General features: G+C 40.6%; 1 protein-coding gene across 1 annotated transcript in view; it reads right to left on the bottom strand.

Moving 5' to 3' along the window:
• The window catches only part of WWOX (WW domain containing oxidoreductase), a 924491-nt gene that overhangs the window by 642861 nt on the left and 254246 nt on the right, over positions 1–27384 (bottom strand). Inside the window, exons 7-8 of the mRNA XM_026493639.4 lie at positions 9903–10088; positions 4131–4395 (exon numbers count right to left, since the gene is read on the bottom strand). Of these exons, the coding sequence (XP_026349424.2) occupies positions 4131–4395; positions 9903–10088 (451 nt within the window). The remainder of the gene's footprint in view (positions 1–4130; positions 4396–9902; positions 10089–27384) is intronic.

Raw genomic sequence — 27384 nt, 5'->3', positions numbered from 1 at the left:
TATTTTTCTAAAACACTAATTTAAAGAACAAATCAACATCTATTATCTCCTTCATTATGTTTTAAATTATACAACTATAAATCACCCTGCAGCGGGTTATTCAAGGGCAGAATTACTCAGCTTGGCTTTTGCGAAGGTTAGAAGAATGACATCTTGTGCTTTTTCTAGTTATAATTTATAACTTTGCAACAGAACCAGCGTTGCAGGTCCATCCATTAGCGGGGTAGCTGCACATCTGTTAAAACTCAGCACAATGACTGGCTTTACACAGCCACAGGAAACATAACTCAATCATTCCAGAAGTTCTACAAACTCAAGCCATTTTTTAATGTAAAATGATTTGAAAACGCAGTTCCCTAAAACATCTGCTAAGCTCTTGCTACCCTAACACATGATATTCTTTCTACTGTTACCTGCCAACATAAATATTTAGTCACACAAAACACCCTAAGAGGCCACGTGACAGCGTTCAGCTTCAAATTTACATACCGATCCACAAAGGCCTGGCTTGGACCTAGGAATGCTAGCTCAGATGTTGTTTACCAGAAATGAAAGTTTGGGGGGCGGGGGCGGAAAGAAGGCTGAGGGTTAAGTTCATGAAGATACTTTCAAACATTTTACAAAGGAAACCAACTGCACCAGGAGAGATCTAGAGGGCAGGGGCGCTGTGGTGATCTGAGCAAGTACACTCAGGATGAGCCGCTGAAGGGTCTGCAGGCGGGTATGCTATTCTCTCCAGCAAGCTGGGCAAATCCTCTGTGCTTTTTAACTACAAAAAGAGGGTAATAGTTCTAAGATTGCAGAGCCATCGTGAGGAGTCAATGAAGACACACACGCCGAGGCATAAAGCATCACGGTCTGGCCTAAAGTGCCAAGTCACATCCTACCTGGGAGTATGGCAGGAATCTAAAATCAACACACATGGCAACAATCACCAACAGCCAAAATTACCCTTGAAAATCTTTCCTATCACCGGGTCTGGTTTTGTGAATTACGTTACTTGGAGAAATACCAATATATGAATACTTTATATATACTTACAATGTATATTCATACGTACATATGCAAAATATAACTCAGGGTATTTTAAGGGCATAAAAGAAAGCTAGAAGGACAGGAAAATAACACATAACGTACACATGATGGATGTGACTTCATTATCAGAAAGCTCCCATCAAACTTTAATTTCCTTTAAGATGTTTCAAAAGCAGCTAAAGAATCCTGTATATTTTTTAAACAATATTTAAAAACAACGGTATTCCCGGGGTGTCTGGCTCGCTTCGTAGGTAGAGCGTGAGTGACTCTTGATCTCGGGGTTGTGAGTTCAAGTCCCACACTGGGCGTAAAGCTTTCTTTTAAAAAATCTCATTCCCATTTGTATGTATTTTTATTTTTACAAAAATTGGAGGGAAGGGAGACAAACATTTCCTCATTCACTTGTCCTGACCTCCAGACCTCAAAGGGATGAGATGCCAAAGACATAGATTTACCAGTAGGGGTCGCTGTGCTGAGATTAATCCCTATGAGTTTCTCATTAGTGATTATTATACTGCAGGCGGCCAAAATGGAAAAATTAATTAATTTCAAAGTGATAATGCATTTACAGCAACAATTAGAAATGTATAACTGTAAAAAGGCAACATTTAAAAGACAGATTACATTTAATAAAGTTGCACAAGAACATCCAATTGTAAAATTACTGATCTGCAACAATATTCCTTAAAGAGGCACTTAAAATAGCCTGACTCCATGAAGGGTGACCTAATTACTGTAACTAAAATCACCGTAGTCACAGCAAGTCACAGCAAATAAAACAGGGACATTGATATTAGAATACTGTTGTTTAATACTTCAGGGAGCCAGCTTGGCTGGAGAAGCAAAGGCAGAGCCTCCAAGCACAAGGCTGGGCTGTGTTTCTTGATTCCTTGACCTGGTGCAGTGGGATGTGTACTCCAGCAACACTCCTTTCAAAGGAAACACTTCTTTGAAATGCGGACGGAGCTCTGAAGCACAGACAGCCAACTGGTGTTGAGTACACTGCACCCACGCTAAGCTTCTTCAGGAGCATTTAGGAACACAACTTTCACATGGCATGAGAACGGCATACAACTATATGGCTTAGGTCCAAAAATAAATTCGTGTAAAAAAGGTAGAAGTGCACTCTGTGTCCACGAAACCAATGTCTTATCCTGACAGAGCAGTGTCAAGCCACAGTACGGAAGGATAAAACACCAGAGCGACTTTTCCAGTAAGCCCACTCTGTCCCACCAAGGACACAGACCCACCCCCAGCTTACAGTCATGCTGATGCCTCTCCCACATACACGGAGTCTGAAACGTTTATGAACAAGAGGGATTAGCAAGGCGTTTGACAAGTTAGTTGCCATTCCACCTCTTCATAAACTGAGACATAGAACTCTGATGACTAAGGATACCACCAAATACCTAAATATATAAAGATACCATTAGAGAGGAATTTCCTAGAAGTCTAAACCTATATACACATTTCACGGTCTTCATAATTTATATGCTTATCTAAAAAAGTGCATTTGTGGCAGATAAAAAATGCTATTTTTCAGTTACCTGGGAACAAGAACATGGAAAGTTCATTCTATTATGGCTTCCTGGGGGACCAGAAGTACATGTTGAAGACCAGGCTCTCTTCATCTGGACACCCTTCCTACTTTGCCAATAGCCTTCTCTCTGGGCCTCTGGGGACAGAGACAGAGGTCCACCCAAACACCACCACCGGACTCCCAGTTTACAGACACTTTTAGTTCTGTGACCCTTGTATGCAACACAAACAATGACGTTTCAGAGAATTGTCCTCTCCAAAAGTAATGTAACAACAAGAATAACCACCCTCATGACAGGAATACTACACACCCTACTATACGTAGACACCATGCTGGGCACATTATTTAACTGTGCTCTCCAATCTGGAAGCCATTAGGTACATTCAGCTATTTAAGTCTAAATTAATTATAAATCTAAATTAATTAAAGTAAAATCAAATTAAAAATTCAGTTTCTTACCTGTATTAGCCACTTTTCGAGGACTCCATGGCCACATACGGCAGGTGGCTACCATGCTGGATAGTCAGATTAAGATCATGACAGAAACTCTACACCCGTAATTATAAACATCATATCCATTATGGTCAATCTCCACACCAACCCCTACTGCCATCTTAGTTGCGAGGAATCAGGCTAGGATTGGTTAAGCGCCTTACCCACGGTAAGTGGGAATGGCTGCTGGAGAAGACAAACTGTATTCAGAGGCCATAGGATCACTGCCTCAGGATAATGAGTTCACCTTGTGATACTCGTAAAGGCCAAAATGTGTCTGGGCTTTTCTGAGGATTAGATGTTACCTTAGCTAACTGGAATAGTACTAGTATGCACTAATTCTGACTGCTTTTAAAGGCCTTTGGTTTAGAAAAATACCGTATCAAATATATTGTGTAAAATGTGCATTGTTCATTTAAAAAGACTTTCTATAAAATGTTTTCATGGAAAAAGTTTCTAGATATGGTTGTTATACTACCAACAAAAATGTAAAAACTTCATATTTATCTTTGTGAACATTTCCAAATCTAACCACAGAAGTGTGTTTCATGCAAAAGAACTCACCTTTGGGGAGGTGGAGAATAAAATGCACTTCCAACCAATGAAAGCTTCTCCGGGTGAGGTGGACACTCATTAAATAAGAATTTAGAACATCAAATATAGAGTCTCAATGGAAACAAAGGAATCAGTTCTGCTGATAATTCAGTTTTTCATCTACTGACCTGAAACACCATTATCAAATACTATGCTTTCTGCATAATAGCAATAAAATAATAGCATCAAAATAAAGAGACCCATTTCCATCAAGACCTCTAGCCATCCTTAATGCAACACCTGAAAACCACATCTACTATCCAGCCCTCCAAGACGCCTTCAGAGAAACAGACGCAATCTAAGTCAACCGAAGTGTGATCGAGAGCCCATTCTGATGGCTCTGATGGGCCTAAGGATGTGACTGTCAAGACCAGACTCATCACTAGAACTGGCGAGAAGCTAAAGAAAACACACGTGTCCATAAAAAGCACAGTGAAGGTGTTTGCGGCGATAGAAGCCGTTCACTTACCATGGACTTGGTGAAAGGCCGGGCCAAGGTAAACAACAGTGTGTACACCCACCAGTTGCGATGAATGGAGGAGTACATCATGTTTCCAGGATGCACGGCATTGGACGTGACCCCACGCGGGGACAGGCGGCGGTGGAGCTCATTGGAGAAGAGAATGTTGCACAGCTTGGACCGGTTGTAAGCCAGCATGGCCCAATAGTCATTTTTTGGTGGAGAAAGGCGGCTGAAGTCCAGTTTTCCCGAGGAATCATTAATATCTGTGAATCTGAAAGAAAGAAAGAAAGAAAGAAAGAAAGAAAGAAAGAAAGAAAGAAAGAAAGAAAGACATGAAGCAGCCAATCTCTGACTTCTGATACTAGCATTTTTTTTTTTTATTAGAAATCTGAGGAAACCAGAGACAACTGAGAACACAATCGTGCAAACACAGAAACAGTCTCCCTTAGAAACTGGCAATAGTGATTTAATACAATAAACCACCTGGGTCCAAAGACAGAGTAAATAAAGGCCCAAACTCAAAAACGGGGCATTCTTAACACGCTGAACTCCCCCTCCCTCTAACATGGATTTTTCAAAACCTTCAACAGGAAGTTCAAGGATAATTAGATTAAATGGAAAAGCATCTTAAATAAAGGGCTGCTGCTTTTGGAAGCAGAAAGATATCACATTCCTAACCTTTGACGGGGCTTTCCTGGGTTGTTTTAGCCAAAGCATGAGTCCTGTATATTTTCATTTGAGCATCCAAGTAAATATAGATGAGTCTTGCTGTCCCCAAGACTCTTTGCCAGATTAAAAATTAATGATTATAGAGGGGTTATAACCTTGGTGAGGTGCCATCTATAGTCTTATACGTTTAAAAGATAAATGTAAACAAAGCCAAAATGAGTTCTGGCAGAGTCTACTGTTTTTAAGTATACCCATGGCATGGATACACGCAAATCAAAGTAAGTAGTTGATGTTTTATAATTGGGTCTGACGGAGTCATTAAACACCAGCTGTTTGGTTCTTTCCTTTTTTTTTTTTTTTCTTTCTTTCTTTCTTTCTTTCACAAAGTAGTGACTGCCCTAAAAAAAAATCATAAAATAACAAAAGGAATTTTCTAGATGATGGTCTCGGCCTTGTTAAGGACCCCTCATAGTTTCCTTCACTAAATTAACCCTGGGCATTTGCACCAAGTAATAAGGAACCATAGGAAGAGTACTCTGGGTAACTGCTGTGGAAACAGAAGCAAAAGTCAAAATGAAAATGATGGAATAATCTGGTTGTTCCTTAATATGAGCAATTCAGGTTGAGCTATGACCAAGGAAAAGCATCACAGGGACAGATGAAATTCATGTTTTAATGGAAATTAAACATCCCTCAGTCAGTGACATCCAATTTCTGGTGTTAAATGACATTGCTGCTCTAAAGTCATCAACAGAGCCTATGGCCAGAAATGTTATCACGGATACAGAAACAAGACCTTGAAACTAATTGTTGGCTGCCTGTTTCCAAGTCCCCAAACCACAGGAAGGGCCCAGACTTCTGAGCTTAATCATCTAAAGCAGTGGAACTTAGCGGGAAATTTGAAAATTTATGGGGGCCTTTTTCTGGTGGTTATGATGATTGCCGGCAGGGGCCAGGGCTGGTAGACGTCCTACGATGCAGACAGAGTCTTGCTCAGGGAAGATTGGCCCGCTGGACATTCATGCAGATGAAAAGCCTGTGTATAATTATCTGAGCCTAGAGCCTGGCTGTGTTTTACATATATGCACAGTTTTAACATCCATTGCATTTCCAAGAGTGTAGTATACCAACCATACAAATGAAGAACGAATGCACTTCCAGATTTCGTAGGGTTTGAGGGGGAGGTGAGGCTTGATTCCAAGCTGGTAGTATTTGAGTCTGCAGTGCCACATACCTGTTAACAGTCCGCATTTGTCAGTATCCCAATGGAGGTGATTTACACATGGACCTGCACATCTGATTATTTACCTTTCCTGTAGTCCTGCTCAAGTAAGAAACATGCTCTTTTGTTTCAAATTTACTTTTTCTTCCCATTACAGTTAAGTTAGCATACTGAATTAAAATATATTTATGCAGGGAAGTTCTATTTCTGAACTTTATTTCCAAGTAGTAATAAGGTATTACAAAAAGAGACTGTTGAGAACACAATGATCCAACATATGGGCCATGTCCTAGAAATTCTACCTACTCTAAGTAGAAAGTAGCATCAAGGATCTAGACAACATCTAAATGGTATGGGATAACAATAACATCCTTCTCTCATTCTCCACTCTTCTTCCATCAACTTTGCTGGAAACCATTCTTGGCATATTTGTTTAGCCCAAACCAGCTTGAGTGCCATTTCTCCCAGGCAACTCTCCCCAACTGCTTGCTGTCACAATGATTTCTTGGGTGGCAATGGGGGACAGATTGAAAGAAGCCATGCAAAGCAGATGGAAGACACGTTTCCATGGAAATTAGGTACCCACTCGCCAGGACCCAGGCCATGATATCCCCCGTGTTCAATGATCCCACGCTGCACCATTCCAACATCAGTAATAAAGCAAGTCATGCCACCTTTGCCTTTTAGCTGTACACTGTGCCTCTGCCCTTACCATGACAGACTTCATGCCATTTATTCACCTACTTCCAACTCTGGACTGTGAATTCCCGGAAGGTGTACAGTAAGCCCCTTGCATATTGTCTACCACAGTGCCTGACAGAGCAGGGACTAAATACAGGATTAGAGAATTAAAGTTTAGCTGCGGGTTCAGAATTCCAAACTAAGGGTCAAGTTTCCCTTATTACAAAAAGTTTTGTTTTGAGCCTTGCTCCAAACGTAAAATTTAGCACTAGCCTCAGGTCCTCTGGGTTCTTCATCAATATGTCAGTGTGGCACTTCTGAAGTTTAGAATGAATTCCCTGCCTTGGTTTTTAAGGACAACGCAGAAGTATCTCATGACCGGGGAACAACGGGGAGGTTAAGAGGAGGAAAGGAAATCATTCCTAGTCCTTATTCTAGAAATAAGGCGAATCACACACACACACACACACACACACACACACACACACACACACCCCATGATGAGAAATTATGTGGAACCCAGCTGAAGGAAGTTCTCGGGATGGAGAAGCACAGCAAGCCCACCCTTTGCAAGGAGCCCCCCTCCATAAGCGGACCCCTGACTTCCTGCCCTGCTGATCTCCTGAGCAGCAGACCCATTTTTAAGGTCTGATTAGCTTGTATTGACAGTCCTCTGGGAGGCTGGAAGGGTGGGCAAGCTTTCTGATTCCTCTGAACCAGGGCAGGCTTCCTGAAAAACGACCATGTTCACCTCTCAGCTCAAGAGGCAGTAAAACAACTCTTCAAAGGCTGCCTACCCTATTTTCAAGTTGAAAAATTGACAAAGCCACACAATAGTGTCTGAATAGAATTATCCTCCTACCAATACAGTAAAATGTTAACATTTGCTCTCTGGACATTAACACTTGCTGTTTGTGGGGACCTCTATCTTGTATTTCTATATATACTGCTCCTTCATTTTTTTTTACACCAAGGATTTTTAAATTACCAAACAAAAATAATTAGGCTGGATTCTATGTAGACAAAAGCTAGTATATTCAAAGAATAAGACTGAATTTGCGTCAGAAGCTGTGTGTGTGTGTGTGTGTGTGTGTGTGTGCATAGCAACTTGGCACTCAACACAGCTGCAGCCATTCAGAGTTGTACAGCCAGCCCTTCACTCTTTTCATTCTATTTTAATTGTTATCTGAAAATTTTTCACAGCAAAGAAGTCGAGTTCTCATTTTAATATGATGTATTTTGGGTATGCAGAAACCCCATTCACTTGCTCAGACTCCAGATAAGTAACTAAAATACAGTGAAGACACGGGGAGGCTAATAAATATTTTGCCTGGGGGCAGTCTGGTATAATATTTTCCTGCAAACATAGGACTTTATTTTTCCCCTAACAGAGGGTCTTGACTCCAACGAAGAGACTCCGCCAAGGTTTATGGAGGTAATTAGATATCAACACTTCCATTTTACAACATGGTTTAGGGCTCTGGGTCCTTGAGAAGTGAGTGAGTGCTTCCCAGGACTGTGCACCCAGTATTCACACTGTCTCTCGGGCACCGCAGGCAGCAACACAAGTGTAATAAACAAATCAGCTTGGGGGAATTAGCATTTTGTAAAAATACCCCTTAACAGGTGCCCAGGATGATCAGAAAGCAGAAAAACAAGTGCCAATCAACCAGACAGGAATGGGCCTGATAACACATTTCAGGAAGTCCTTGTCTGTAAACTGAAATGGGTCTAATTCAGGAGACCAAGGCCCTTCCTTCCAATTCGTCTGTTCTGTGAAATTAAGATTCCGATCTCCAAGGTAGACTTGAATTATGCGGCAGTTAAAAAGAGAACAAAGACGTCACATGAAATACCATTTGAGATACAGATTTACAAAGGGAAGCATGCGGCTGACAATTCAACATAATCTCCCATTAAATACCAACTCATTTAAACATATCCCGTGGTGCCCTCCACATCTGGCAAACGATCGGGGCTGGCAGATTTATTTCCGGAGCTTGCTCTCCCGCGCTGGCCCCCACAGTAGCCTCCCTCACTCCCGAGCAGGGCCACTCCATTCCCCGCCCCACAAACCTGGTGTGATTTGCAAAGATAAGGATGTCCAGATTTTGTTACCACCTAATTACTAGATGTTTTGTGTCTTTTAACACGGGGGAGGATTATTACGGGCATTTTCCTTTCATTTCAGCCATCATAAATTTAAAATGGTAAAAGTAAATCTATCTGCAATGTGTCACTTATACCATAAGCCCCTGTGTTTGGGAGTGATAAAGGGTTCAGGCTAACCCTTGGCTGGTCTCTCTCTTCCAAGTCCCAGGGGTTACATTTTATGGAAGCATGATTAAAAAAATAAGCTTCATTCTGGGTCACTAAAACATTTCAGGACTTAAGATGGAGTAGAAGGGAAAAAAAATATACCCTTGCACATTATTTTTTTCCAGCTACTTTGCAAAGACTGAAAGCTCCCAACCACACCAGGAAAATCTCCCTAACATGCATTAAATCTAGCCTCACCTGAGAAGTCCTTTGTCTTCTCCGACTACTTCTCTTTAGACAAATAGTTGTTTTAACCAAGTCCAGAAACAAATATACTGAAAATACAACGAAATTTTCAAATGCTTTTTTAGTCAATTGGATATTCTCTTAATGGTAATAGAAAAGAAGTGCCATCTGATGTTTTAATTGAAATTTTAACCAAAAGAGGCATGGCCAGATTTCTAATATGTTCTAACTACAGTACTTTCCCTTTCTACAATTACACAGCTAATGTCTGCATTGAATTCCCTAATTTCTCATTATAAAACAATTGGATTTCATCTCGCAGTCTTTAATTGCATTGTTTCTCCTGCTAGAATAACTGCACATTCCTCTTGGTGAGGTGTTGAAGTTGTTGAATGACAAATCGATAAAGGTCAGGCATTCAGATTTAATCAATTATTATTCCATCTCAAAGCAAAATCAATGAGGGGCTTGAAGTATAGTTGTAAAAACAATCTACATTGCTGTAGGCAAAACCCCCAAATAATCCTCCACAATCTCAAAAAAAGAGAAAGACCTTGAAAACTTAAGGAAGCCAGGTTGAGTGCACCCACACTTTCCGGCGGAGCATCACTGAAAAGCATTTTGGGGAAAGGGAGCCTCGGGGAGAGACTGGCTGGCACAAGGGAGGGGCCATGTGAACAAAACGTCAGATTCTAACCTACCTGTGGGACTCAGAAGAGACCACAACTACTCGGGCAGGAGCTGAGCGGCACAGGACATCCTGAAGGAGCTGGACAAGGTAGAAGTGCCCCAGGTGATTCACCTGGAAGGTGGTCTCCAGGCCATCTTTGGTGAGGCTCCAGGGTAGAGCAAAAGCCGCTGCATTGCACACAAGCACGTGAAGAGATCTGAAAAATATAACATCCAACACTGCTCAGACATAAACACTCTAAGACCAAGGATAACCCAGGCTCTGGCAAGAATAACCAACTCTTTCCTGTTTTCAAGATTCATCCGTTGGAAATGGGATGTCATATCATGAGCCATGCTGCTGAGGAAGGGCTTAGACTGTGAACCAGCTGCAGGGCACCAGGAGTTCCCCAGGATAGAGGACTTCAGTGCTCAAACCAGGACCATACTGGACAAACTGGTCACCCAGGATGGAACCCAGATTGTAAAACCTAATTTTATCTGTGCATCTTAGTTTACCCAATTCTTAGCTTCTTCACCTAAAAAATCAAAATAGCCCTTAAAGTAGATGTAAAAAATAAAAGAGAAAATAGGTTATGTAAAGACCAACATAGGAACCAGCATTTAATAGGTTCTAAGTAAACATATCAAGGGGGAAATGCTCTGTTTAAAGAGACAGGCACACATTGTTTGAATATATTCCTTCCAGAGGCGAAATTACATCTACAACTTAGAAACAAGAGAGCCCAGGGATGGGTTAAGTGGAGGTCCTTTATAACATTTTCTTCTATTTTGTATATATTTAATTTGTTTCATAATAAAATTTTAAAAAGTACAAGTAAGCCTTTCATGTGAATCAAAATCCTAAATCCTCGGGAAGTCATCCTAAGGTGCTAGTAGGAATTGTAAAACAGCACATATCAAAGGCTATCCGCAGTGTTTGTGATTACATTATAAAAGCAAAACATTACAAAATAAATGAAATCTAAAATTGGGAAATCACTAAATGAATCTGAATATATGCATATGATAGAATACTATACAGCCATTATAATGTAACATCTTCCGACCCTGTAAACATGCATGTTATAGAACAAAATATATAATATTGTATGATCACACAAACATACACAAAATATTAAGAAAGGGTACGCAAAAATGTCAATAGTAGTTGTCTCTAGAGGTGGGCTGAACTCCAAAATGTCTTCAATTATCTTCTGAGTAATAATTTTGATGAAATGCAAGTTGTATGTATTTTTTTCTGTCGTCACTTGTGCTTTGGGGATCCTATCTAAGAAACCACTGCCTAACCCAACATCACAAGGATACACTTCTATCTTTTCTTCTAAGAATTTTAGTTTTAGCTCCTACACTGAGATCTATGATCCCTTGTAAGCTAAGGCGGAAGTAAGGTAAATGCAAGACAGCTAATTTCATTCTTTGGTCTGCAAGTATTCTGATTATTGTAGCTTTGTTTGTTAAAAAGACTACTGTGCCCCATTGAATGGTCTTTGCACCCTTGATGAAAATCAGTTGACCAACTGAAAGAGTTTATTTTAGGACTCTCAATTCTATTCCATTATTATGGTAATACTATAGTCTTTATTACTAAAGCTTTGTAGTAAATTTTTAAATTGCGAAGTGAGAATAATTCAATGTTCTTTCTCAAGCTTGGATTGGCTAGTCAGGAGCCTTGCATGCACATATAAAGTTTAGAGTCAGCTTTCAATCTCTGCCCAAAAAGCCAACAGCAATTTTCATAAATTTTACAATAAAACTGCAGATCAGGGGCGCGTGGGTGGCTCAGTCCGTTAAGCCTCTGCCTTCAGCTGAGGTCCTGATCTCAGGGTCCTGGGATCAAGCCCTGGGTCAGGCTCCCAGCTCAGTGGGGAGTGTGCTTCTCTCTCTCCCTCTGCCCCCCCCCCATTGTGCTTCCTCTCTCTCTTTCTCTCTGCTTCAAACAAATAAATAAGATCTTTTAAAAAATTGCAGATTAATTTTGAGAATATTTTCTTCTTAACAATATTAAGTCTCTTGATCCATGAACATGGGATGTCTTTATATCCATTTAGGTCTTCTTTAATTTCCTTCTACAGTATTATATAGCTTTCAAAATACAAATTTATCACATCTTTCATTAAATGTATTTGTAAGTATTTTATTCTTTCTGATGCTATGGCAAATCGAACTGATTTCTTAATTTGATTTGGGAATTGTTCATTAATAGTGTATAGAAACACAATTGGTTTTTGCATATTGACTTTTTATCCCCCAATCTTGCTGAAATTATTTATTAGATTTAATTGTTTAAGTGGGTTTCTTAAGTATTTTCTACACATAAAGTCATTTCGACTGCAAATAAAGATAGTTCTACTTTTTCCTTTCTGATGAGGGAACAGAAGGCAAGCTGAGAACAAAGCAGAAACTGCAACCCCCACCACCACCATGGTATGTATGTGACATTCCTCAGGCACTCCTGGCTGCCCTAAAGGACAAAGAAATAGTTAACCTATAGATACCACAATCCTGAAAGACTTAAGTCTCCCTCAGTTTGCAAATGTCTTAGCAGTTTACAAGAACAAAGCATTTCTATCACCAACCTAGTTTCTAGAAGGGAATGTAAATACAATTAAATGTCTTATAGCCTGCAGACCATAGATAGATACTTCTAGGAATCCAGGAAGTTCCCAACTATCTTCATGTTAATGCCTTACTACAGGGGTAAACAGTCTTAACTTGACAATGGCAAAGCCTCCGGTATCCTGGAAGTCTTCTTTAAGATATGAAAGTCCTTTCTCAACCTCCCTTTTTCCTTACCTTCCCCCAACCCCATAGTATATAATCAGCCACCCCTCACAACCCGGGGCAGCAGCTCTTTCTGCCCACGGGACCTGTCCCCGTGCTTTAATAAACCACCAATTTTGCACCAAAGATGCCTCAAGAATTCTTTCTTGGTCCTGGGCTCCGGACTCCACCCCACCGAACCTCACCTATATTCTACGACCTCATCACTTTCCAATCAGAATGTCTCCTTCCCACCCCCAACTGCTCTGGCTAGAATTTCCAGCACAATATTGAAGGAAAGTGGTGAGATTTAATATCCTTGTTTTGTTTCCTGATCTTAAAGGGAAAGCATTCAATCTTTTAGCATTAAGTAGAAGGTTAGGTGTATATTTTGTAGATGATCTTTATCAGGTCCAGGAAATGCCCTTGTAATCCAAGTCTGTTGAGTGTTTTTATCATGAAAGGGTGTTGGATTTTTTCAAATCCTCTTTTTGTGTCCAAGGACATATCCTTTATTTTACTGATATATTACAGTGACTTTCAGATGTTAAACCAACCTGGAGTTCCTTGGATATATCACACTTTGCCATGGTGCATAATCCTTTCTATATACTGCTGCTTTGGGTTTGCTAATACGTTGTTGAAGATGTATACACCTATATTCATAAGTAATACTGGCCTGTAATTTTCTTGTGAGGTTTTTATCCGGTTTTCAAATCAGTAATAATGGCTTTATACAGTGAGTTGAGAAGTTTTCCTTCCTATTCATTTTTTCTTAGAGTTTGCTAAGAATTGGTATTAGTTCATTAATTATTCATAATATTAATGATATTATTAATGATCTCAATGCTACTAATTTCATTAAGAATTCATAATAAATGCTTGGTAGAAAGCATGAATTTATCACTAGAGAAAAAAGAATTAACTCACTGTTTTTAAAAAAGTATTTATGTGAATCTCATTGCCACTAGGCAATCTAAGTCTCATTGAGAAACTCTTATTTGTTCTGTTGCCTAATATAGCTCCAATCCACCACCTATCTAAGACCTTAAAGTGGTGATGTGGCTGAGGTCAGCTGTGTTTGCTTAGGATCACCTATTTTCTACTTACTGCTCCCCCAGTTGTCAATGAACAGCCCCCCCCCCACACACAAATCCAGTTATTCTCTGAAGAGGTGGACAAAAAATGCTTTGATGCATCTGGTCTACCTACAATATTCATCAGAACCTATTTCAAATCAAAACAGAATCTACTCGTTTATAACCAAAATAACCCATATTTTGTAGAAAGGCAAAACCACTGGAAAAAAACCTTGACAGAAAAAGAGGAAAAGGGCCAAGTGAATATATGACTTATATGTGAGCTCCCTTCAGTTTTCATCTCAAATATTTGGTTTGCTTTTTCAGAGTTGTTGATACTTTTTTTTTCCCTTTGAGTGATAAATGGGGATTATCCATTTATTAATAGCTTTGTGTACATAAGAACCTTAGGTGATATGTATTATTATCAACATTTTACAAACAGGAAAACAAGGGTTTAGCAACAAACATCCTATGGTCCGAATAAGAATCCGAAACAGCTAAAATAAATAAAGAAGCAAATAAATAAGAACAAAACAAAATGAAATAAAAAGATCAGGTGAGTTCAAAGCTACTGCATAATACCTTCTTCCTTAGATAGGCTCCCTTAAATGGATACAGCCAAGTGCTGAGAGAAATTCTAGCTCAGTCATGTTCATGTTATTATACTTACCTGACTTGTGGCCAGTTAGTTAACGTCTGTAAACCTGTTTCCTCTCCCTGTAAATTTAGAACAGCAGCATACACCCCTCCCAAGGTTGTGATGAGTAAAATCCCAGTATTCTGCAAGGTACATGCCAGGCTAAATCATTGTTACTTCCTTTGTCTCTATACCCTTCCCTTCTATCCACAGGAGAAAATACAAAGTTGATTTTTGCAGTGTTTCTGTGTCTATAAGATATGTCTGGGCATTCGGAATTTTGACATCACACCTCTTAATAACAACATGGCCTCCTCTAGTTACCTTTATCCTTGCCTGCACATTTTCTCAAGGAAATGCAAAACACATCAAGAAACGTTCTCTACCAAAGACCTCAGCCTGGGGGCATGAATCTACAGAGGACGTGGGAAATCCTCTCCTCTTTCACCAAATTTTAATACCCTTCATTAATGTTAATTGCACAACACCAGAGGCAAAATATGTACCCTGTACCTAAAACTTGTCACCTCCATTAATTAAAAACAGGCTTATGGAATACGAAACTATAAAGTGTTAGACTTTTTTTTTTAATTGTAAAGACACTTAATTGGCTTGTACAAAAGGAAAAGAATTTCTTTTGCCTCACTTTAATGAGGTTTTTATTATTCAAATGGCACATTTTGCTCAGTTTGACTAAAAGCCATTGCAATTCAAAAGGCTCTGAGATGATGAATATTTACAGAATATCAAAAGGAAAGTTCAAACTATAAAGACAGAACAGAAACAAAAATAGTATCATTCCAATTCCAAAGCTGATGCCCTTAGTCAGCAATCTCTGGGCCTGACTTTTTTGTCGTCTTTGGTGGATTCTTGTCTGTGAGGGGTGAGTGAGGACAGGAGAGGTTTTCAATGTACAGAAGATCCCAATGAAAGGGGGTGCGCTGCTTCTCTGTGGTTCTAATCTACCAAGAGCGATAGGGGATCCTGGCTTTCTATGGGCCTCCTGGGGATGATGCTTGGGAAGCAGCACTCCTTTCTACTGGGGCCAGAGAACAACTGCTCCAGAGTAAAGAGAGTGGCGATCTGTTAATTATCAGGGGTAGTGCTCCTTCTCACCCACGGAAGCAAGGATGGGCCAAGCTTCCGAGCCACAGTAGCCGTAAGAGATACTTCATACTGAAAGAGCACCAGATGGTAATAATAAACAGAAGGGGATCCTAGTGCAAAGGCTCGAACTAACTGGCTTTCAGAGAGCTGATCTCTAACTTTTCCTCTCACTCCAGGTTTTTTTTTTTCTTTTAAATTTAGATATAACTGACATATCACATTGTACTGGTTTCAGGTGTACAACTCTTCAAACATCCCACCCACTGACTATAGTCTCTCTCATTCTCTCATTCTGGCCTTTACAATAGCTCCTGCTCCACTAGTTCATTCCTTCTACCTTCAGGCTAATCAGATTTTTTTTGAACATCCATGAAGGGAAAAAATGGGGAAAGAAAGAAAGTGGAGAAAAGAAACTGAAAAGGAGGAGGACAGACAGTAGAGAGAAGGCCAAAAAGAGAAAAATATCTACTTGACATTGGGGCTCTTTCAAATGGCATTAGTCTCTCTCTTCCCATTTGTGGACTACAGTTTTGAAATACTTGTCTGCATTCATAAACTCTTTTCCTTGCCCCAAACCAACTTCTTATCACCAAGCTGACCGAATTCTTTCCCATCACCATCCAGAATCTCTCAAAGCTGCCTGCAGAGCAATGGCTTCCCAATCAAGAAACCCAACAACCTCCCCTCTGTTGAAACCAGAATTCTCTGTCACAATTGACTTCCTCCTAATGTTGCTACTGCCCCATCTTCTGTCTCTTCCAGCCCTTCCTCTCCCAGTCAGGGACTCCAAATAACACATCTATAAAGATGAACTTCACACCCACAGCTCCAGCCCCCAGATTCCTCCCAGGTTCCAGAATCTCATTCGTACCCACCCCAAATCTAAACTCTTCATCTTCTTCAAGTCTCTCCCTCTCCCGATGTCCTTATTTCTAGTGAGTGATGATACTCTCTAACTGGTCCCCTGATTAGTAACACTTAGGAAACATTTGCTACTCCATCTTCTCTTTTAGTCTCTATGACTAGCCAACAGCAACATTTCTAGAGATTATTTTTTCCAGTCCCCTACATTTTGAATGAAATGAGCATTAAGATGTTCTGTCTGGATCTCAGTTATGCGTCCAGTGTACCCCTTCATAACTACTGAGAGCAGACTTCTCCAGAAAATTGTCTGTGACTGTTGGGCACCACCACATTTGGAAAGTCATGCCCCAGACCCAGTTGCTCCACTAACAAGGACAACTCTGGCATGAGTCCTTCTCCAGGAACCTGTAGGATCAGACTGAAGCTAGTCTCCAGTTGAACACAATCTGTTTTCCTCCCTACCTTTTTCTGAGAATACTCCCCCAATAAATCATCAATAAATACATCTCTGTCCCAGGCTTGATTTCTAGGGAACTTGAGCTAAGACAACCACAGCACTCCATATTCTGTTGCCTTTATCTCTGGCCACTGAAACAGCCCAGACCTGGGCTTGCTACCTCTACTTTCTCCCTTATTTGACCTATCATGAATACTGGGGGTCCGGTTACACACACTCTGAGAGTCTAACAGAAAAACTGATGGATATATTTAAAAACTGATAAAACTAGATTACAAATAACCAGTACAAGATTTACCATCTAAAAATCCTCTAGTAGCAATAATTAAAATAAGATATTTCCTACCAATGAAATTAGCAGATTTATTTATACTATTATTATACTGTTGTTATGTTATATAAAGCTGATAGGAATATATATTCCTACACACTGGATACTTGTTGTTTGAAGCCAGTACACTTACGGTAATTTATTACAACAGTAATAGAAAACTAACAGAGTCAGGTAATAAACGTTTGCTCTTTTAAGTCACTAAGTTTGGGGAGTAATTTAACAGCAACAAACAACTAATATATGCATCATGCTATGTGAGAGAAACTCAAAAATCTACATATGGAATATGTGCATTATATAATATTCTGGAGAAGGCAAAACTCTAGAGACAGAAAAAAAAAATCAATGGTTGGCAGGAGCTGGGTGTAGAGGTGGGAACGACTACAAAGAGGCACACAGGAAATCTGGGGGGTAAGGGAACTGTTCTATATCTTAACTGTGGTGACTCCATGGCTGTGTGCTCGTCAGAACTTACCGAATTCTATTATTAAAGGGTGAATTTTACTATATGGAAAATGCAACTTAAAAAAATGTAGAAACACAAGAGTGCTTTGTGTGCTTCTACTGGCCCGAATCGCATCCCCAGGATGAGGGACTCGGGTATTTGTGAGCTGACCCCACCTAGTGGGACCACAGCAGCTGAGCCTACGCACCTCCACGACTCTGGACCAACTTGCAGAGCACCTTGCACCTGACAGGTGATGAATACAAAACTGTTACATCTGACTGAAGTCAAGTAAAATATGCGTGGACTATTTACAGTAAGTACACCTTGCCCTTGGTAGCAGGACACAACGAAGAAAGATGTTAAAATCTACTTGTAGAGAAAACAGGTCAACGTTCACAGTGTAGAGACAAGAGAATACTTGGCCCGTGTCTACAGCACCCATGCTGACTGTCCCCTCCTCTTTTCAAGAGTCAGCTAAAACCCCGAACCCCCTGTGGAACCTTCCTAGACCAGCCCAACCATAAGAACGGCTCCTCCTCTCAATGTGTAATTCCTCAGGCAACTCCTGAACCTTGTTGTGGCGAGAACTCCCTGGAAGTTCTGACCAATCACAAAAATCCTTTCCTATGAAATGTTATGTTCTACGTATAAGCATTGTAACAGCAAAGGTGCAGTTCCACAGTGCTATCATCCTCTAAAATGGGGTAGAACACTTTAGTCAGAAAGAATGCTCAATTAAGTGCCTATTTGAACACAGGGGTCTAGTAAACACGAGCTGAGAGAGAGGCCTAGACTTGTTCCTTGCTTGGGACAGTTATATGATGTCAATCTGAGGAAACACTGTTGGTATTTCTTGGAATGTCGATATTCTATTTTAATAATCATGGCAATCCATAAGGTAGATGGCATCATTACCATTTTACAGAGGAAAACACTAAGGTTCAAAATGTTTCTTGCTGAGTAGCTGAAGAAGCCAGAATTGAAATCTAGGACTATCTGCCACTAAAATGTTTTCTTAGCCAGGAAAACACACAGGCTTTACAACCAGGGAATAGGAAGGCTTGCTGTGTGGAGCCAGGGGCTTGAACATAGAGAGTGGGCTATCTGAATGGTACCCCCACACTTGTTCAGTGCACACCCTGAACATCTACCAGCAGCAGTGCTCTGATAATGACGTTAAGAAATTAAACTCGAATAAAACGCCAGAACTTCAGCCTATCTCCAACCTGGCTCTCACCCATGGTGACAGTATGTGTGGAGATTTCTGGACAGCAGAGAAATTAGTGATGTTGGTATCACACGACTTTCTGATCCTTGCTGACACATGGACACACAGTGCTTTCTTGTCTCACTCTACTTGTCCACTTAGATGGACCTTAAGGGGGTCCCTCACTCTGTCCCAGCTGCGCCTTCGACACATCACAACCCACCCCATCCCCCAAGGACTAATCAGGAGACCCTTCTTGCTTGAAGAATCCTTGTTCCTCATCTGGAAGATGGGCACTATCTCCCTCTTCCGAAGTTCCTAGACTCTCTCCCTAGACCTTTTACAAGGTTGACAATGGTGCGATTGACAGAAAGACAAATATAACCAAAGGACACAAGGTCCTTTGACCTATGACCACTAGACAAATGCATGGCACAGGAGATCCAGCTGTTTCCCAAGTTCCCTGACCTACAAGTCCCTGCCAAGACAGCAAGCTCCTACTGACACCGAATCCTTGAGGGCCAGGATCCTATCTGTTTCCTCCACAAACATCCATTGCCATTCTCAATCCTGCCAACTATCCTGAATGCTCATCAGTAACTGGCAACGACCCAACCCTAGCACATCATGAGAGTTTATTGTAAACAGAACATCAGCTTCTGAGCTCTACCATCTCCCAGGAGGCTGGGGCTTCAATTCTGCCAGGGGTATGCCCATTCTTACACTGCTTAACTCTTTGTGACACAATCCGTCTGTTATCTTTGCCAGGAGAATACAATCAATGTCCCTAGGAAAGAAGTGTTTGTTTGCACAGCCTTTGTGTGCCCCCGGTAAGAAGTAAGCCTTTTGTACATCAGGAATGAATGAATGAATGAATGAATGAATGAATGAATGGAATCAGTGCTATTTTCCCAGTGACATGCGGTTTACAAATCACATTCCATAGCCATGTTTTACAATTTATTATTACCTAAACTATGGCAAAAGAAACAGGGGAAAAGCGGATTCGGTTCTAGCCGATCCAGGAAGACAGAGTTATTCATGCTTTGAGGACAAGACCAGTCCCTTATGATCCAAGCAACCAAAGAATCATACATACCGTCAGACCTGAGGACTAAGAAGGTGCTTCCAAAGAATCTATGATGAGCAGTAGCAACCATCATGGGGTTGAATTACAGTGAGCATTTGTAAACTGAATCACAACATGCTCCAGAAACTGAGACAGACCTTCTCGGGCTAAATAAACACCCTGCGGAACATTAACACAATTGTGACTTTTGGGGATTCCATCTCAGACACAGCAAAAGAATGAGCTAAGTGTAATGTTATGTAAAGGGAAATACTTTTCAATTCCTCCTTGAAACAGAATGTCACACCATCTGGGGCATTTCTCATGCGAGCTGTGGGAATTCATACTATATGGAAATACTCTGAAATTCAATAGAAAGGGCCTAAGGACCCAAAGTCCCCAAAACAACTGTTTCTTAGACTTAGTAAGTGTTAGGTTTTCTTTTTCTTCCAGAAAAGGGGGAGGAAAAAATTTCTGTAGAATTTCAAGGTGGATCTCTGCTCAGATCTCTAAGGCTGGCTTATTGTGAATTCACGGATGGCAGCATAAACTGGAACACAGCCTTTCTCTCGTACAGCTATCTCCAGCCCAGGGAAGGTTCTAGACTCTCCAGCAGTCCACCAAGACCTCAAATGCCCAATATGCAGTGTTCATGCCAACAGTACAAGTCAAGGTGACTTTAGGTGGTATATGGACAAACTTTTTTAAAAAAATGCTTATTTACAGTAACATACTGGAACGACTATATAATCAGCCACTCAAACTCAAAATGACAACAACGAATAAAGGGAATGACAGTACCCACCTTGTTTGCTAGTCATAAAAATTAGAGAAAAATGTAAAATGCTTAACATCAGCTGAGAGATGGTACCTAAAACAGGCTGTTTTTTCTTGGCTGCTTGTTTCCTAGACCTTGACTATACTTTAGGGACATGCTATCTATCAATAATTCAGAGATATAAAATATGTATATAATTGTCTCCCATATTTATAAAATACCTATACGTGGTTCCCCATGTTCTTACCCAATATCTCTGGAAGCCTCAATAAATATGCAAGGAAATCAAGCAAATAAAACAAGACAAACAGGAACACAAAAAATCAGCATCAGCTTAGGTGGTCAGTGACTGTCTAGCTGTGCGTCTAAAATCTGAAGGAGCCACATGTTTTAAGAATTTAAGGGCACCATCAAGCATTAACGTAATAATTAACGTTATTATTCTGCTGTTAAGATAACCTTGCTATGCTTTTCTTTTTTTTTTCTAAGTTGGAATAAAGAAAATAATCCAAACCAATCAGCAGGAATAGAGCGGAGCACTGGCTGTATCCCAGGAGACCACCAGGAATTTTTCATTTCATGCACCATTTACAACTTCTTATAGTGAATTCCAGAACATCAGTACATACACTTAACAGAAAATAGAAACTCTTGTTTTTGTTATTTCCTTAAATTTTGGCCTCATGTCCATTACCTTGATTATATTTTCCTATCCTATCATATACAAGCCCAGCATCAAAATCTCAACCTCACTGATTCTAAATGGGGCAAGATGTACAACAGGAAAATACCTACATCTTCTGCAAAAGGGGCTTTCTAGGAAAAATGCGTCAATTTGGTAATTATGCCACCAACAGCACTTAATCCAAATGACATGATATCTCAAATGCAGGTCTGACCCGTCGGTGTTAAAGGTCCACTTGTTTCCAAGTTTTGCTCCTGCCCTTTGCATTCAGTACTTTATTGCGCTGTGTTCTGGGTCCCTGGGAATATTTAATAAATTGGACAATCAATGATAAGCACAATAAGGATGGAAGAGTGGGAACAGTAAGGATAAATTCAACCATGCTCATAAACCAGTAACTTCACTTGAACGTAGCTCCCACAGATTGAGAAAATGCAAATGAACCAGAGTCTCTCTTGGCAAATTCCCATTTGCTCATCTGACAAATGAATGACGGTCATGTCCTACAGAAATTCACTAGTGATATGAAAGAAGTCTTGGGAGGCCAAACTGAAACTCAATAAACTCCACGAGAGAACTCAGAGAAAGTGAGTATTTTTCATATAAATGCAAGAAGGGAAGAAGCTGGCGGATGGGGAAGGCCAGGGCCAGCATTATTTAGAGAACAGGGAGCTGGTTACTTTCCCCGTGATACTCAGTTTTCTCAGACACAAAAAGGAGTAAGTCACAATAGTGGGCTAGAAACCCCTGAAAGGCTGAGTGTGTCTCTGAAGTCATTTCGGTGCTCCCACAGCCAGCACCATGCCCGAGATGCAATAGAAGTTTGTTGAATTCCCTGAAAATCAAATAAGATCCTGCTGGTGACAGCTCTCCGCACCCCTGCTCACATGACTCAAGCACTGCATGCACACAGTCAGTACTTTGATTTTAACCCACAGAGCCTCTCTCCGCATCAGCTTCACGCACAATGCAGTCATTTATGTGCCACCTACCTAATTTTTGTCCATTTTAAGGACCGCGTGTACTCACTTAAAAAAAAAATGCACTAGAAACCAACACATCTGTATTTCTCAGTCTTGCCCTTTGCAAAAACAGCTGCTAAGGAGGGTTGCTGCTCTGGTTTTAGTTTTTAAAAATTAGTATATGTTTAAATAAAGAGAATATTTGTCTGTGTCCATCTCACACATAAACAGCGATGTGAGAACTTTGGGAAACTGCTTGCTGGCTCACAGAGCTCATGCAATTTGGCTGCCCGGCAGTGGGAGCAATTAAATGAATAGTGCACATGTCCTTAGAAAACACATCCATTACAAAGAAATCAGAATTCTCCAGGACACTTGAGTGAAGGACTAGAGCCAGCAGTAAATTATTTGGCCGTGCCTACTAAGAACACATTTGTCCTCACAACTGAAAACAGTGCCTTCTCTCTTTGACTATGATTTCCTTGTTGGTGGCGGGGGAAGGGGGCGTCCTTATAACCATACCAAGCAGAGTGTAGTACAGGATCCTGCTCATAGGGGACTCCTGGCATTTGTCGACAAGGTTAAAATAATACCTGGGCATCTTTTCTATCTAAGTAAAATGCATCCCTCCAAGCATTCTACTCTGTTGACAAGTAGGGAATATAAAGTCAATGAACAAATAACTTGCCTTTCTGAAAACAAATTAGCATTCCTTAAAATTAAAATTATATTTTGTGGCCATAAAGCAATATTAAGCATTACAGGAAGCCATTATTTATAAACTTCTGCAATACCAATCTGCTAAATGAATTCTGCTAAATTCTGCTAAAAAATCTTGGGAACATTCATTTTTTAATATATTTATAGAATAGCTGTCTAAGTACCAGATGATGATTTCATTACCATTATGCAAAAAAGCTTATTTAAAATATACCTTATATGGTCACACTGAAGGGAGGGGTTTTAATGTAGGGTGGCAGAGGTGAACTTACATGGACATAAGGGAAAAAAATTAGTTGGGGAATGTGCTTAAGTGCATGGTCAAGTTACTCAAACAATAAAACATCTCATGCATTTTGTACATTCCCTTGCCAATGAGGACTCCTGCCTCTGTTTTGCCTAGAGATATATGGAGCTGTAATCGAGTTCAGAAAGCCCCTGACAGCTGTGTGCTGCCATTCAGACCTGAAAGATTCCATGTTATGATAAAAATTAATGTACTCTGACATCCTCTGGGACTCCCTGGGCCCTGGGAATAGCTAATGAAGAAATACAACCTTGCTGGAGAACAGCATGCAGCTCTGGAGTTAAGGATTAATTCAGATGTGATAGCAGTGTGGCCCCTCTGTCATCAGCTGTAAAGCAACCAGAGCCAAGTGCCAAAGGGAGTCAGCCATGATTGGTCAGAATTACTTCCTGGGTTAGGAGAGGTCAAATAAACAAAAAGCTTTACAAAATAATTGAGCCCACGTTGGAGGCAGCCTGTCACTTTGTGCAAGTGGCTCTCTTCTCAAACCAAAAAAAAAAGGGGGGGGGGGGGTAACTGCAACATCTGGTGTCTCTTGTTGGCTGTGATAGTGGACTTGAAATTTTCTCCCCAGGAGACATGCTTCCTAGGCGATTAGAAGACCACTGGGTGCGTCCTTCAAGAGGTCTCAGAAAGGGTCTTAGTATTGAGTGTGGGAGGAATACTGGTCCCCAGAGACTTGTATCACTGTTGCCATCAGCCTACCATCCAATACCTTTAACCCCTAAATATCATGATTTCCCCCAAGAAGGCAAGGCACTGGGAGTAACGTTCATGGCAGCATTATTCATAACAGCTAAAAAGTGGAAATTAGCCCAATGTTCACTGAATGATGCATGGATTGAGAAAATGTGGTCTACCTGTGTAATGGAATATTATTCAGCCATAAAAAGCAATGACGTGCTCATCATGCCATGACATGGATGAACCTTGAGAACATTACACACAGTGAAAGAAGCCAGTCGCAAATGACAACGCATTGCGTGATTCCACTGACACGGAATGTCCAGAAGAGGCAAATCGGCAGACAGAAAAATGAGCTGCTGCCTAGGGCTGCAGTGGTAGGGGGAGGTGGGAGATGACTGCTAAAGAGCATAGACATGGGTTTCTTTTTGGAGTGATGAAAATGTTCTGGAATTATTGATAATGGTTGTACAACTCAGTGGATAGAATAAGAACTACTAAATTGTACACTTCAAAATGGTGAATTTTATGGTGCACAAACTTTATCTCAATTACAAAAAATCCCAGAGTTCACAGAAACCTACCCTGATACTCTTAGAACCAATTAGGTGGCCTCCAGCTGGGCTCCTTCCCCTCCCCCCAAACTGGGGCAGCTGTGACGAACCTGTGTCTCCAGACCCTGTCCACCTCATCCCCACACTTCCACCATGAACAGAAAATGAGACAAAGAAAGATATATCAAGTGCAATGAAAATAAGGTTTTGTGACTGGGTTTTCTAGGGTTTTTTTTTTTTTTGACAATTGATAGGTTACACAAAGCTACATGGTTTAAGTTTGTGACATTATTTCAGCCTATTATTACAATTTAAACATGTCAGGTTGAATTTATTTTTACTTTTATTTTCTTTCCTTGATGTATTAGTCCTTGAATTTTCTACAACCTATGGCATTGTTTTGCATTTTTTAAGACTGGTTTAAAAAGTTTACTTATATGCAATGCATTCCTGTAAAGCCCTTAAAATTCAAGTTATAGAAATACATGTGGTGACCCAAAAATGCCCATGGTGTTCTTAGAATGAAGAAAAACAGATTACAAGAGAATATATGTCACATAACCCCTTCCCACCCACTAGGGTGGCTACAATAAAAAAGATGGCTTTAATTTAATGAGAAAAAGAACACTAACAAGTGTTGGCAAGGTTGTGGAGAACCTGGAACCCTCGGACACTGCTGGGAGGAACGCACGATGGTATAGCTGCTGCGGGAAAGTTTCACAGTTCCTCAAAAAGTTAAATATAAAGTCACCACTTGACCCTGCAATCCCAACTCTGTGCATATACCCAAGAGAAATGACAATCTGCATCCACACAGAACTCTGTACACGAATGTTCATAAAAGCATTATTCTTAATAGCCCCAAAGTATAAACAGCTCAAATGTCCATCAAGAGGATGAATAGATATAGCAAGTACTATATCAATACAATGGAATCTCATTTAGCACTAAGAAAGAATGGAGTACCAATTCATGCAGAGCATGGATGAATCTTGAAAACATTATGCTAAGAGAAAGAAGCCAGACACAAAAGGCCACAAATTCAGAGACAGAGAGTATATTAGCAGTTGCAGGGGAGGTGCTGGGAGTGGGGAGGAACTGGGGAGTGACAGCTAATGGGTAAGGGAGTTCATTTCAGGATGATGAAAATGTTCTGGAATTCAACAGTGGTAACGGTTGAACCACTTGGTGAATATACTAAAAACCAATGAACTGATGAACACTTTAAAGTGGTAAATTTCATGATATGTGAATTATATCTCAATAAAAATGAATAAAGAATACAGGTAAACAGTCTCTTTTTTTCTTTTTAAGAATCTATGAACACAGAATAAAAATGGGTACATCAAACTGTCAACATGGATTGTCTTGGATGGTGGAATTATGGTTAACTTGTGCTGTATTCTGTATGTTTCCCTATAATTTCAAAAATGTTCCATAAGACTTATATAGCACTTTTAAAATCTACAAGAACAAAACAACAACAACAAAAAAACAAAACAAAAAGAGTGGTACATTTAAAAGAAAAAGTTACCACCATAACCTCTGTGGAATACCCTTTCCAGAGAAGCGGTACAGCCGCATTCAGCGAATAGGGTTCGACTATCCAGGGGTCTGGTCTCAGCGCTGCATTTTCTGAGCAATTACATAAAACACAGACAGCACAAGACAGGACCTGGGAGGAATAAATGTGTGTGGTGGTGAGAAGGGCCACCTTCTCTAACTTAAAAGCTCCAACTCTGGCATCGTCTATCAAACCCCCATCATAAAGGGGCACATCACATAGTGCAGACCTCCACCCTGGCCCCTGGTTTCCTTACTCTGAGGTCCAGGAGCCTCCACGAAGGTACCCCACCTCCCTGAGCTTTCTGCACTGGGCCATGAGGGAGGCGAGAGCAGGCACAGCTGCCTTTCACCACGGATCCACTCGTCTTCAGACATGGATACATCCCTGATGATATTATCAACACTATTGCTTCTAATCCTCAGAATGCAGCTCGTACCCTCCATTACACTCCATTTCACAGATGAGGAAACTGAGAGTCAGAGAAGCAAAGTAGCTTGCTTGGAGTCCTAAGCTGCCAAGACAGGATTTGAACCTGAGTTGGTCTGACACCACAGTAATGGTGGTCTGTCAGAGACCTCTGTCAGGGGAGGGGATGACAGCACAAGGGGTGATGTGATTATCCCTGCAGAACTCCAGGTGGGCAAAAAATAACCAAGACTCCAGACCCAGTTGTTAGGGGGGTGGTACTCAGTGCTCCCACACAGCAGCTCTTAAGAACCACCTGGGAAGCTTCTAAAAGTCCAAATGCCCAAGGAACATCCCAGACAGGGTGAACTCAGAATGGGAGTATCAGCCAGGCACCAGCGTTTTTAACAAACGAGCTAAGAACCACTGAGCTGGTCCCCTGGGAGTTTGGAGATCTGATGTGGGAAACTGAAACACCTCTGTATTTTCAGGTGGGAGACATTTTGCCCAGATCCACTTCCCAAAGCTACATCATTTGTCAACTTTCCCACTACTTGAACTTCTCAAGACAACCAGAAACCTTTTCTTCTTCCTGTTTCTGGTTATCAAGTATCGCGTAATGTCAGCTAAAATATCTACTTGATGACGAGTCAGTGACTGAACTATAACAGCAGAAGCTTTTAAAAGGCAAAATAAGAACTTTGCCACTAATTGAGAGGCTCCATTTACGTTTCTCCTGAATGACAAGGTATTGGGTAGATTTTTACGAAATGAAGAAAACAAAGGACTCACAACATTAAAAACACAGCACGGTGACAAGTAGTTCAACTGAAAATATAATCTTCCTTGGAGATTTTCAGCAG

This window comes from Ursus arctos, unplaced genomic scaffold, assembly GCF_023065955.2.
Source record: "Ursus arctos isolate Adak ecotype North America unplaced genomic scaffold, UrsArc2.0 scaffold_19, whole genome shotgun sequence".
NCBI lineage: Eukaryota > Metazoa > Chordata > Mammalia > Carnivora > Ursidae > Ursus > Ursus arctos.
The sequence above is the reverse complement of the archived record's forward strand: the minus strand, read 5'-3'. Positions and strand labels throughout refer to the sequence as shown.